The sequence below is a fragment of the Grampus griseus genome, assembly GCF_964374135.1.
Source record: "Grampus griseus genome assembly, chromosome: 8".
NCBI lineage: Eukaryota > Metazoa > Chordata > Mammalia > Artiodactyla > Delphinidae > Grampus > Grampus griseus.
Window position 1 is genome coordinate 61,622,815 of NC_139002.1, and position 11,957 is coordinate 61,634,771.

General features: G+C 47.5%; 1 protein-coding gene and 1 pseudogene across 2 annotated transcripts; one reads left to right on the top strand and one right to left on the bottom strand.

The window, feature by feature from the left end:
- Nucleotides 1–829: 829 nt before the first annotated feature.
- Nucleotides 830–1,788, top strand: LOC309826097 (olfactory receptor 52B4-like; annotated as a pseudogene). Its single transcript has one exon. The product of its transcript is annotated as an olfactory receptor 52B4-like (transcript).
- Nucleotides 1,789–3,393: 1,605 nt separating this feature from the next.
- Nucleotides 3,394–11,736, bottom strand: TRIM21 (tripartite motif containing 21). The gene is made up of 7 exons (XM_082659324.1): nucleotides 11,633–11,736; nucleotides 10,071–10,525; nucleotides 9,475–9,570; nucleotides 8,148–8,378; nucleotides 5,406–5,428; nucleotides 4,628–4,728; nucleotides 3,394–4,334 (listed from the first exon to the last, which is right to left on the bottom strand). Exons 2-7 carry the CDS (start codon nucleotides 10,476–10,478, stop codon nucleotides 3,784–3,786), a joined length of 1,410 nt encoding a protein of 469 aa, XP_082515450.1. The 5' UTR covers nucleotides 10,479–10,525; nucleotides 11,633–11,736; the 3' UTR covers nucleotides 3,394–3,783.
- Nucleotides 11,737–11,957: the final 221 nt, after the last annotated feature.

The following is an 11,957-nucleotide window of genomic DNA, read 5'->3' on the forward strand; positions in this document are numbered from 1 at the left end:
TTATTTTTCAAGGTTCAACTCAGGGTGGCACCTTTAGAAAAACTTTTCTGAACTCCTAGAAAACTTTCCATGTTTGCACAGCCCCCGTGTTTAACATTCTTCTATACTATCTGTACTGTAGAGCTATTTTGTTTAATTGTCTGCCTCCCCTCAAGTAGGTCCTCCAGGAGCCATGGGACGTGCTCAGTGTGTTCAGTAAGGTTTGTTAAATTGCTAACTCAGTTACCATTTGCCTTTTGAGATGCATATCCCATTCTGATGGTCCAAGTGGAAACTGCAGTGATATTCACAGCTCCCAACTGTTTGTAACCATCTGATGCTAAGAGCCTATGGCATTCTAGAGCTGGAACCACTCTCTTACAGATATCTAGTTCAACTTTAGTTTTAAAGTGATAAAAGAGAAACCCAGAGCAGGGAAGTGATTTTACTGAGATCACATAGCTGGTGAATAGAATGGCAAGGTACGCGGGCCTCTCACTGTTGTGGCCTCTCCCGTTGCGGAGCACAGGCTCCGGACGCGCAGGCTCAGCGGCCATGGCTCACGGGCCCAGCCGCTCCGCGGCATGTGGGATCTTCCCGGACCGGGGCACGAACCCGTGTCCCCTGCATCGGCAGGCGGACCCTCAACCACTGCGCCACCAGGGAAGCCCTGGCAAGGAGTTTTAACCCATGTTTCCTGATATCCTGACCAGGTCCCTTTCTACTTCTCATTCAGTGAAAAGTGATCTGTTTCCACTTCCCCCACTCCAGCCCCATTCACCATTTTGGAAAGAGAGAAGAGATGACTGCCAAATCCCATATACCAACATCCAAATGACTCATCCCAGGCATGGCAACCCCCAACCACACTGGTACCAGCCATTCACTCTTCATTCTGCTGGGGATCCCTGGCCTGGAAGACCAGCACATATGGATCTCTCGCCCCTTCTTTATTTCTCACCTTGTTGCTGTCCTTGGGAATAGCCTCCTTGTCTTCATCGTCGTCACTGAATGCAGCCTCCATGAACCCACGTACTTCTTCCTCTGCATGCTGGCTGTGGCTGACCTCATCTTGTCCACTACCACTGTGCCCAAAGCCCTGGCCGTATTCCGGTTCCATGCTGGAGAGATTTCCCTCGATGGCTGTGCCGCCCAAATCCTCTTCATCCATGCCACCTTCATTGCTGAATCGGTAATCCTGTTGGCCATGGCATTTGACTGCTCTGTGGCCATCTGTGACCCACTGCGCTACGTCAGAGTGCCCTGTTGTGAAGTAATCATAAGGGTTGGTCTGGCTGTGGTCCTGAGGAGCTTCTCTGTGATACTCCCAGGTGTGTTCCTGGTGAAGAGACCACCTTTCTGCCATAGCAATGTGCTACCACATACCTACTGTGAGCACATGGCTGTTGCTAAATTTGCTTGTGCTGACATTCGTGTCAATGTCTGGTATGGCTTGTCTGCTCTGCTCTCTACTGCAATGATAGATGCCTTGCACATCTGGGTTTCCTATACCTTCATCCTCAACGCAGTCTTCCGCCTCCCTTCCTGAGGAGCTTGGCAAAAGGCCCTAGGCACGTGTGGCTCCCATCTTGGGGTCATTTCCATGTTCAACTTACTGGCATTTTTACCATAATCGCCCAGCAGTTTGGGCATCATGTTCCTCCTTATGCCCACATTCTGCTGGCAAACATCTGCATGTTTGAAGGGAACATCAAACATCCTCAACTGAAGGGAAAAACTTGCCACCATCATTTACATTGGTCAAACCCAAGACAGAGACACAGAGAAGCAGAAAAGCTGATTTCGTAACCTACTCTTCTATTAAAAAATATTTCTCTATGACCCATGTTGGGTATACAGAATCCAACCCTCCCCCAGTACATCCCATTCATAGAGGACTGAGTTCTCCTCCATATTCTCTCCAGTGGATCAACCAAGGCACTGGTCGACTTTGCCAACTTACACTGATTTAACTCTGTGATGTTGTCTCTTGCCTGAGGACTCTGTTCTTTTTATCTTTCCATCAAAGTATCTTCTTTCTGTCCAGTGTTGAGATAGACCATTACTCATTCTTAGAAACAACTCCTTTATCAATAGGCTCTTTTTAAGGTCACTGACGTCTTTGTATAGTATCTAAGTTTTTCATGAAATATTTAGATGTGCTAAGGGCAATCTGAGATTCTATTTAGATAAGGAATCAGGGTTCCTAGAAGGATAGTGGCTCTCAGGCAGCCTACTGATGCTCAGGTGTAGAACTTCATTGTGCCAACCTTCAAAGCTTAAATTCGAGAGGTTGATGAAACCAGGTGACACTGTTACCTCCATCCTGGCCTTCACACCAGTGAGGGTTCAACTGGAGAAGGAGAACTAGCAGGAGATAAATATTAAGAGATTTACTTATTTATTGCAAAACATTCACATATGCAACAGTGGGAGCCGGCAAAGCAAGTTGTAAATCCGCAGGGCAGGCTATCAGGAAGGGGACGCGGGGACTCTTGGGCATGCGTTGAAGCTTCTGTTCACAAATGGAATAGCTTCAGGAAAGCCTCAGATCTGGCCCTTAGGAACTTTCATCTGATTGAACATTAGGCCCACCCAGCTTATCTAAGACAGTCTCCCTTACTTAAAGTCAAATGATTATGGACTTTGATGACATCTACAACAATACCTTCACAGCAACATCTGGATTAGTGTTTGATTGAAAAACTGGGGGCTTATAGCCTAGGCAAGTTGGCATATCAAAACCCATCACACCTGCCATTTATATTGATATGCCCTTTAACCAGCTCCACTAACAAGAAGACGTGGTTGGGAGATAATAGTGGGAATGGGGGAGCACATCTGGCTGGATATTTAACATGGCAATCGGAGACACGCATAATTCAGCCTTTATTTTACCTTTTTTTTTTTTCTTTTGGCTGCACCACGGGGCTTGCGGATCTTAGTTCCCTGACCAGGGATTGAACCCGCACCCTCAGCAGTGAAAGCGCGGAGTCCTAACCGCTGGGCCACCAGGGAATTACCTCAGCCTTTATTTATTTTTATTTTTATTTTTTTCAGCCTTTATTTTAAAAGTGTGGCTGCTGGGCTTCCCTGGTGGCGCAGTGGTTGAGAGTCTGCCTGCCGATGCAGGAGACACAGGTTCGTGCCCTGGTCCGGGAGGATCCCACATGCCGCGGAGTGGCTGGGCCCGTGAGCCATGGCCGCTGAGCCTGTGCGTCCGGAGCCTGTGCTCCGCAACGCGAGAGGCCACAACAGTGAGAGGCCTGTGTACCGCAAAAAAAAAAAAAAAAAAAAAAAGTGTGGCTGCTAATGGCTGTTTTTCTATAGGCAGTGGGGAGCCACTCATGATCTGATGCGTGTATGTTGGAAAGATAATCCTAGATGTGTACGAGACAGGAATGATGGGATAGACTGAGGCCCAATTTATTTAGGAAGCCCTTTGCAAGATACATAGTAGGGATCTGACCAAAGGCCTAGAGATGGAGAGGAGACAACAAAACTCGAATCACATAAGGAAGGCAGAAACATGTTTTAGTTGATCCAGGTGAGTTTGGGGGCCAAATACAAGTAGCTTGTTTCATGGAGGGAATCATAAGGCAATGCAGGGCAGGAATATTGGTGTTGCAGGTCATTTGATATAGACCTCCGGTGACCTCCCTGCCAAAGTTTGCCTGCTGGCATCCTGACACCTCTGCAGAGACAAAGGTGGTTTGGAGTTCATGGGCAAAGGAGACAGGGCCAGTGGCTGAGAAGGGGAACCAACAGAGAGGTGCTGGTGTCCAGAGAGAGCCATCTGGATCCCTACCAGCCCATCGTCAGTGGACAGAGGGTCAGAGGGGCTGCATTTCTTCCTCCGTCATTGAAACCAGGATTGAAGAAGGGCCGCAGAGCTCCAGTGAAGGCACATTCAGAGAAGGTGTACATGAGGGAGCCATGGTCAGTGATGTTGTAGAAGGAAACAGTGCTGGCCTCATAGTCTAGGAAGATCCCAACTCGGCGTGGAGGCACCTGAAGGTGGAGGGGAGTCTGGGGGCAGGTGCCAGCCTCATAGTTTTGTTTGTTCCATAGCCAAATTGTCCAGAAGCCATTGTCAGGGCTGAGCAAAAACCGCCCCTTCCTCTTCACGGAGTCTCTACAAACCCCCAGGTCCCAGGCCTCCTTTCCCGTCACATCTACCTCCCAGTAAACTTTTCCAGAGTCAAAGCTCTGGGTACCCAGGACCATGGGGTAGGTATCAAATCTCTCCTCGTTTTCAGGCACTTCCTGCTGGGTGTCTCCAAGCCTCACTTGTCTCCGATTCTCCGAAAGGATGAGCCACGGATTGGCTGTTTGTGGATCCAGAGTGACGTGTACTGCAGAGAGAAGACTACAGTCAGGCCAGGAGAGTGTGGGGAGTCAGTGACCCTGTGTCTGGTGGGGGGATGAGGATGAAAGGGTGACCCTGAGCCTCACTGGGTGAGAAATGACCCCCTAGCCAACTCTGACCCTTGCCCTGACCTTTGAGGGAACCACCTTCCCTATTTCTGCCCCTGCCCCACCTACTCTGACCTGCCATCTCTCCGCCACCCTGGGATGCACTGTGAAGCCTCCTCATCCCCTTTCACTCCCCGGCAGGCCAGTCCCACAACCCTGGTACTGGCCTCACCTCCACATGTCCTCAGCATCTTCTTAACCCCGGGCACATAGCACACATTCCTCAGGTCTGGGGAGGTGGTGTCCAGCTCCTTCAGGTTCCAAGACTCACTCCTGGGGGAAAAAGAGTTAGAGACCCTGACTCCAACTCCTACCTCACCCAATTCCTGTTGCTATAATCGCCTTCGGGGATGACTGATAATTTAATATAATGCAAATTTGCAAAAACACCTCCCGTGTTAGGATTCCTGAGGGTGAAGGGCAAAAGGAGGTAGGATTTAGTGTCTATCCAAGCCTTGCTGGCTACAATGGGCCTCTGCAGCACCTGGACAGTCTGTATCTCCACTCCGAGCCTGAGGTCACCACGCAAGCACATTCTGTTTCATTTTACATCAAGGTGTCTGATACAGGCTGAATCACTTCCACGAGGAACCTAAGGAGTCTCACCCCTATCGTGGGTCTTACCCATGGCTCTTTCTGGGAGGTCTGAAACTGGTTAGATTCTTTTTAAAGAAAGAGTCCCAGCAGGCTGTAGACTCAGAACTTCCCTGTTGGTCATAACTTCACTTTGTGAAGACGTTACAATCCAATTACTCTGGGCAACTCACCAACTGAGATGTCCATTAATTAGCCTTCTGAGACCAGAAAATATTTTATGGAGGATTGGGTCTTTGAGAATAGGGAAGAGGATGGGTATAACTTCAGTACACATTTTCTAACTCAAAACCGTTTTTCACAGGTATATATGCCTCCTGCTGCCCCATCCTCTAACAAAGAAAACCTCTCCTTACCTTTCCAGGACACTTTTCACCTCCTGAGGAGAAAAGAGACAGAGAGTAAGATCTGGAGTCATTGGTTTACGACTGAGACTTCAGTCCTGTGGGTGACGCGATGCCACCCTGAGGTCCACAGGATACTGCTCGCTGCCCCATCCCTCTGGGCCAAGGCCCAAAAGATGCTTCTGACCAGCTTGGAACAAGAGGCATGTGTGGGTGCTTGTGGGGGAAGCAGAAACCCAGCATGGGTGTGACTTACAGTTAGGGGAAGCAAGAGCAGCTTACAAACTCTGACTCAGAAGACAAATTAAAAAGACCAGATTCTTGGTGGGGGTGGGTGGGAGAGAAAAAAGGGGCAGAAATAGCCAGGCTGGCTGAGGCCCAGAGACAGCCACAGAGAAAGAATGGCCAAGTCAGCATGCACAGAACGCACAGAAACTGCCCTTATCTGTGGGCTTGCACCATTCGGGGAGGAAGGGCTGGCTAGTTAGAGCTCTGTCCTCTGCTGTAGTTAATGTAGCCCCCGTCACGTATGTGAAACCAAAACGTCTGAGAATATTCTGTGGCAGGGGTTGGGGTCCTTACCTGGGGAACTGGCAGGCTCCTAGGCCCAGGCAAAAGTGCCTTAGAAAGCTCTGCTCAATGCTGGGCAGAAGCAAGATTTAGATAACGGGAAGAAGACAGCCTGCCAAGTCAAATCAATCCTGTGGGCTTTTCTGCACAAACCAGAAATGGCTTCATGACCATATCTGACCCAGAGACAGTGAAAAGGTGTGGGGAAAAGAGGAACCATAGAATGTTACAGCATAGAGGGACTTTTGAGACCATCTAGTCCAAAGGTTCCCAAAGTGAGGCAAGCATTATCATTGGTGGATATGAGATGACTTTAAGTAGAACACACATCAATGAATGTATAAAAACTAGTTAAAAAAAATAAATTCATTGATGTGTGTTCTACTTAATACCTCTAACTATTCAGGTGAACTTGGTTAAGCTTTAGTCTCTCACTAAGTCTCTTCACATCTCTGCACCTTAGTTTTCTCATCTATGAAATGGGGATAACAGTAGCATCCAACTCATTGTGTTGTCATGAGGGACTAAACACCTGGCATGTTATATATACTATTTAAGAATTTGCAGTTATTAATATTGTTACAAAATACATTAGAAGAGGTATCAGTAACATAACACATGGCTACTATTGCTTAGGACAAATTTCTTTTTCTTTCTTTTTTTTGTATAACTTGTCTTGTTTAATTATTACTAAACTCCTATTAGGTAAGTGCTGTTATTTATATTCCATTTACAGATTAGGAAACAGGCATAGAACAAGCAAAGTCACAAGGATAGCCATATAACTCAATAATTCGTGCAATTAGCATATACAGCTAAGCTATATTACCAAATGAGAACACTGGCTTAGGCCAAATAAGGGAGAAACGAAGTCACATTTTAATATTTCTCTAAAATTCTCATTTCCTGGTCCTGATTTTCCTGGGAGGACAAAATTATGCTCACAAGGTTTAATTTTATTTTCTCAGTTATTTTACTTTTAGCTTTATTTCCTCATTTCCAATCTACTGTTTTTATGTTCAGTAGCTAGTTAATAATATAAATGACAATAAAATTAACTAACATTTATGCAACCACATACTGTATTCCAGGTACTGTTCTAAGCATTTTATATGTACTGAAACCGAGCAGGACCCTGTGTGGCTTTCCCAAGAGCAGACTTTTTTTTGTCCCATCTCTTTTTTCTTTTTTTTTAAATCGAAGTATAGTTGATTTTAATTGAAGTATAGTTAATGTTTCAGGTGTATGGCAAAGTGATTCAGTTACACATATATATATATATATATACATATCGATTCTTTTTCAGATTCTTTTCCATTATAGATTATTGCAAGATATTGAATACAGTTCCCTGTGCTATTCAGTAGGTCCTTGTTATTTATCTATTTTATATATAGTAGTGTATATCTGTTAGTCCCAAACCTCTAATTTATCTCCCACCCCCTTTCCCCCTTGGTAACCATAAGTCTGTTTTTTATGTCTGTGAGTCTGTTTCTGTTTTGTAAAATAAGTTCCTTTGTATTATTTTTTTAGATTCCACATATAAGTGATATCATGATATTTGTCTTTGAGGACAAATTTCCTTTTAAACTAAATTTATTCAGGTAAAAGAGTGAGACAATTTAAAGAAAAAAGTAACATGCTCAAATCATTTGGGTAGTTCACAAAAGTAGCAGAAAGTGTAAAGACGATAAATTTATGACTAAAGCCTGGGGAACCCCTGTTATTTAGCCCACTCCCTCCCCCTTGTTTCACAAATGGAGAAATTAGGTCTAGGAAAGGAAAATGACAACTTAGGGTAACAGAGAGAATTGGTGGCAGGGCTGGGGCTGGTCTACTGTCTCTCTGAGATATGTAATACTCTAATATCCATTTAACATATGAGAAACCTGATCCTCAGAAAGATTAAGGTACTTTCTCAAGGTCATGAATCTGGTATGTATTAGAGCAGGCACTTAGCAGAGATGTCCATTTCTTTTAACGGCTGCATGGAATATTCCCACCTAAATTTGTACCTTTCCATGCCTTGAATGCAAACCACTCATGGGTCTGAATTCCAGTTTGTTTTATTTAAGAAAACTCCAGGGACCAAGTCTCTGTGTGCTCTGAAGGTAGCCCTGAAGAGCTCTGGCTTTTTTCAATTACTCCTTGAATCTCAGAGGGGAGCCCATCCTCAGGCCTCACCTGCAGCAGTTCCAGCGCTGAGCCCCGACTCCTCCTGTCTAGTTCTGAGATCAGCTCCTGCAGGGCCTGGCTCTGCTGGGCCAGGCTGGCCTCAGTGGCCCCCAGGACTCTCAGCTGTTCCCTCTCATCCTCCTCCAGCTTCTGCAGTTGCCTCTGCTCCTCTTCAGCCAGGAAGTTTTTCTGTCTTACAAACTCTTCGTGAATCCTCAATTTGTGTCCCTCAACCTTCCCCTTTGGTGTCAATGGAAAGAAAAGAGGTGGTTTTTTTTTTTTTTTTTTTTTTTTAAATCACAGTCTCCTAAGCTTTGGGAATGGAAGTGCCCATATCTATTTCTATTCCTGGAAGACTCACCACTCTGGCTCTGTCTGGGAATAAACACACACATCTACAATTTTGCTGGGGAGGTGGCGGGCTGAGGCTCCTGGGACTAAGAGGGGAACAGGGCTGCTGGGGGTGCACCATGGCTGCCCTGCAACCACAGCGGCATCCGCCTATGGTATCGGAGATTTCCTCAACCTCCTTCAAATCGCCACCCAAACATGCCCCTTGGTCTTCATATCTCAGTGAGTAACTGAGGGAGTAACATCTGCCCCACTGCCAACAACCTCGCAAAGACAGGCTCACAACCCCGTTCCTAAGTTCTGGGGAAAAGGAGTCTTTGGGATATTCTTGGCTTGCTCTCTCTTGCTTGTAACTGGAGGGTCACTCGATGACACAGGATGGCCCCTTTTGCCACCACAGCCTGACTCACCCTTCCCCGGTCCCAAATCTTCCTCTTCTGGGATCTCCTGGCCATGAGCTCCTTCCCCTCCCTTCTAGTCCCTGGCATGCCCCGCCTCCTAAATCCTGGTACAGAACAAGCTGTAGCTCTCCATTACACTTGGACCAGTGATCTGGACATGGTCAAGCAACGAACTGGTCAGACTGTTTTTCCTACCTTAGACCTTGATGGTTCCCTTAAGCCTGTTCCTCACAGCCCGTGTCATTTCCCGACGGGCCAAGTCATTGGCATCTCTCCTGGGATTCCTCCGTCCCAGACACTGAGGCTCTGTGCTGTCATCTCCAGAGACTGGGCTCAAGGAGAAGGAGCTTCAGGGTGTGTCTCGTCCCTCAGCAGCTTCTCTTAAGACTCTCCATCTGATTGGGAGCTCTCTTTGAGCTCCACCCTTTTTTATTCCCCTCCCTCAGGAGACCTAGGGGACAGCTGGTTCTTGGGGAGTGAGATATAGGGACTGGCATAGCTATGGTTAGGGCTCTCTTGAGTCCAGGACCCTGGACCCTCCCCAGGCTTCTGATCTAAGATTCCCTTCAGGACATGACTCTTGCCTTCCAGGCTGCTTTCTTCTTTGCAACATCCACTTCCAACTTCTCAGTCAACCTCTGCTTGTTTCTTAGTTTCTGTAGTGCCACCTGGAGCTTCTCCTGCAGAGAAAGATAGCAGGTTAATGCCCACTCAGATCAAGAAGTAAGATGCGGTGGCATGAGGTGGGGGAAGATCATACTGATTCTTAGAAAAGTCTGAGTGCAGAGGATGAGCAAGAACTAGAGTCTGTTTGGGGTAGGAATTCTGTGGATGGGAAGACTTTGGAAAAAGCCTGATGTTTCTTACAAAATAGAGCCACACTGTTGGGGTAGTAGGGATGGGGGCACTACTCATTCTTAATTAACCAGGAGGCCACAGGGAAACATGATCCATGCAGCATTTTCCCATAGCATATACCCTGCTCCTGGGGAATGAGAAAATTGTGCTGAGCTTGCAATTCTCCCCTTAAATAAGACACAGAAGGCAGGAGACCCCCATCCTTTCCCCATCCCCTCAACTCCACAGGTGACTCTCTCCCATTCCCAGCCCTGGGGAACAAAGCAGTCATCAAGGCCCTATCTGCTTTCTACCCGTTCGTGCCTCCATGCTAAGGCCTCACCTGGTACTCCTGAGCTGCTTCCTCAATAGGGACCATGGGGTGGTCACGGTGTTTCTGGGACTGGGAACACACCCAGCAAAGGGCCTTCCCATCTTCCTTACAAAATAGGTGAAGTTTCTCTCTGTGCACCACACACAGCTCCCCTTGTGTGCCCTCCTTGGCATCCTGGCTGATTTTTCTAAGATTCTCCACCATGTTGGCCACCTGTCGATTGGGCCGGAGGTTCCGGAGCAGGAAGCGGTGCCGGCACACAGGACAGACGCTGCCCCCAATTTTCCCAACCTCAGAGATGCATTCCTGGCAGAAGCTGTGACCACATTCGATGCTCACAGGCTCCACCATGGGATCCAGGCAGATAGAGCACGTGACCTCCTCCCACATCATTGTCAAGGGCACTGCTGAGGCCATAGGGGTAATGTTCCTATTAAGCACCACTGGGGAGATCTTCCAGTAGCCTAGTGGGAGAGAAGAAGAGGAAAGGAGGAGATGAGAAGAGCTGTGTGAGAAAAGCAAGACAATTCAAGGGAAACCACCAGGGAGAGTGAGCTGGAGGGGGTGAAAACAAGAAAAGAAAAGGAACTCAACCTGAATAACAAGAGCTTCTCCTCCATAGTCTGGTTCACTGATCCAGTCAGACAGAAGGGGAAACTGAGTCCCCAAAAGAGATAGCAAAAATTGTTGAGAACCTGAGATACTGCTGCTTACAATTTGACTTTCATCATGTCCATCCCTTCTTAAGCCCTCAGTGCTCAGGCTTTACCTGTCCATCTTCCATCTCAGGCCACTGGTCTTTGACTCCGTTGACAGCTAATCCTAAAAGTAGCGACCATTTACCATGCACCTTCCATGTGCCAGGTGCTACCTACTTCACATAGATCTTCATTAAGTTTTGCAATAATGGCAGGAACTATCTATATCTATCTATCTGTAATATGAATATATATAAGAATATTTATATTTATTCTTATATATTCTCATAAGTATGTATATATATCTGTATGTGCACATATGTATATGTGTATATACATATGTGTATACACACACACATACACACAAATGTGTGGTTGGTTGAGCACTCCCTGGGCTCTTCTCTCAGCTACTCTGAACCTGGCACCTGTCTTCGTTTCTTCCAGGGCATAGACCCATACGTTTCTAACATTCTAAGCAACCCTGTCCCTCTCACCTCCAGAGGGGGCCTTTTGGGGATAGGAGTCTCAGGGATTGCAGAACCACCCCACACCGGGCTCCCCTGGACCACCCTCCGAGCTAGGTTGCCATCCTAGTTCTCCCAGTTTCCCTGGGTCCTTCATCCCAGCTCAGGTGCCGGCAGCAGGGCAGCCCGAGTTCATTCTTGGAAGTCAGGTTCGCAGCCCAGCCTCCACCCAGGCAGCAGGGGAAGAACTGCTGGGTTAGGGTTGAGGGAGACCTGCTGCGAAGGGAAAACTGAGATCGAAGGCTCTAGGGGTGGGAACTGCTTAGGAAGGGGCTCTTCAGATCTGGGGAAGGGGAGAGAGGTCCCCAAGGCAGGGCTGGGGTACCTCCGTCTAGTCAAATTCACTCACCTTTTCAAAGACCTTAGCAGGTAGTAGCCGGCTCCCTGTTTCACTTTCGATTTCCTGTCAAAGACCCGTCTGAAAGGGAGGGGGGCGGAGCAGGAGGTGAGTGGGAGGGGCAAAGGGAGGAGGAAGGAGGAGGGGTTGAGGTGCGGCCTGCGACGGGAACCGTGGGCGGGGTTTTTTGGAGGCTGGGGCTGAGTGAAAGCTCCGCAGCGTTTAGTCTTTGCTTTGCGCTCCCTCTCGTGTCCTCACTGTCTGAGAGTAAAATATCGTTATCTGCTGCGTGGAGGAGTCATGCTGCTTTATCTGACACTGGTCATCACCCCACGCC

What these genes read in the sequence shown, in the direction of transcription:
- TRIM21 (XM_082659324.1), bottom strand. Translation starts at nt 10,478, where the DNA reads ATGGCCTCAGCAGTGCCCTTGACAATGATGTGGGAGGAGGTCACGTGC. An exon ending in AAGCAGCTCAGGAGTACCAG is followed by an intron (nt 9,571 to 10,070) that starts GTGAGGCCTTAG and finishes CTTTCTCTGCAG; the next exon opens with GAGAAGCTCCAGGTGGCACT. An exon ending in GTGAAAAGTGTCCTGGAAAG is followed by an intron (nt 4,729 to 5,405) that starts GTAAGGAGAGGT and finishes TTTTTCCCCCAG; the next exon opens with GAGTGAGTCTTGGAACCTGA.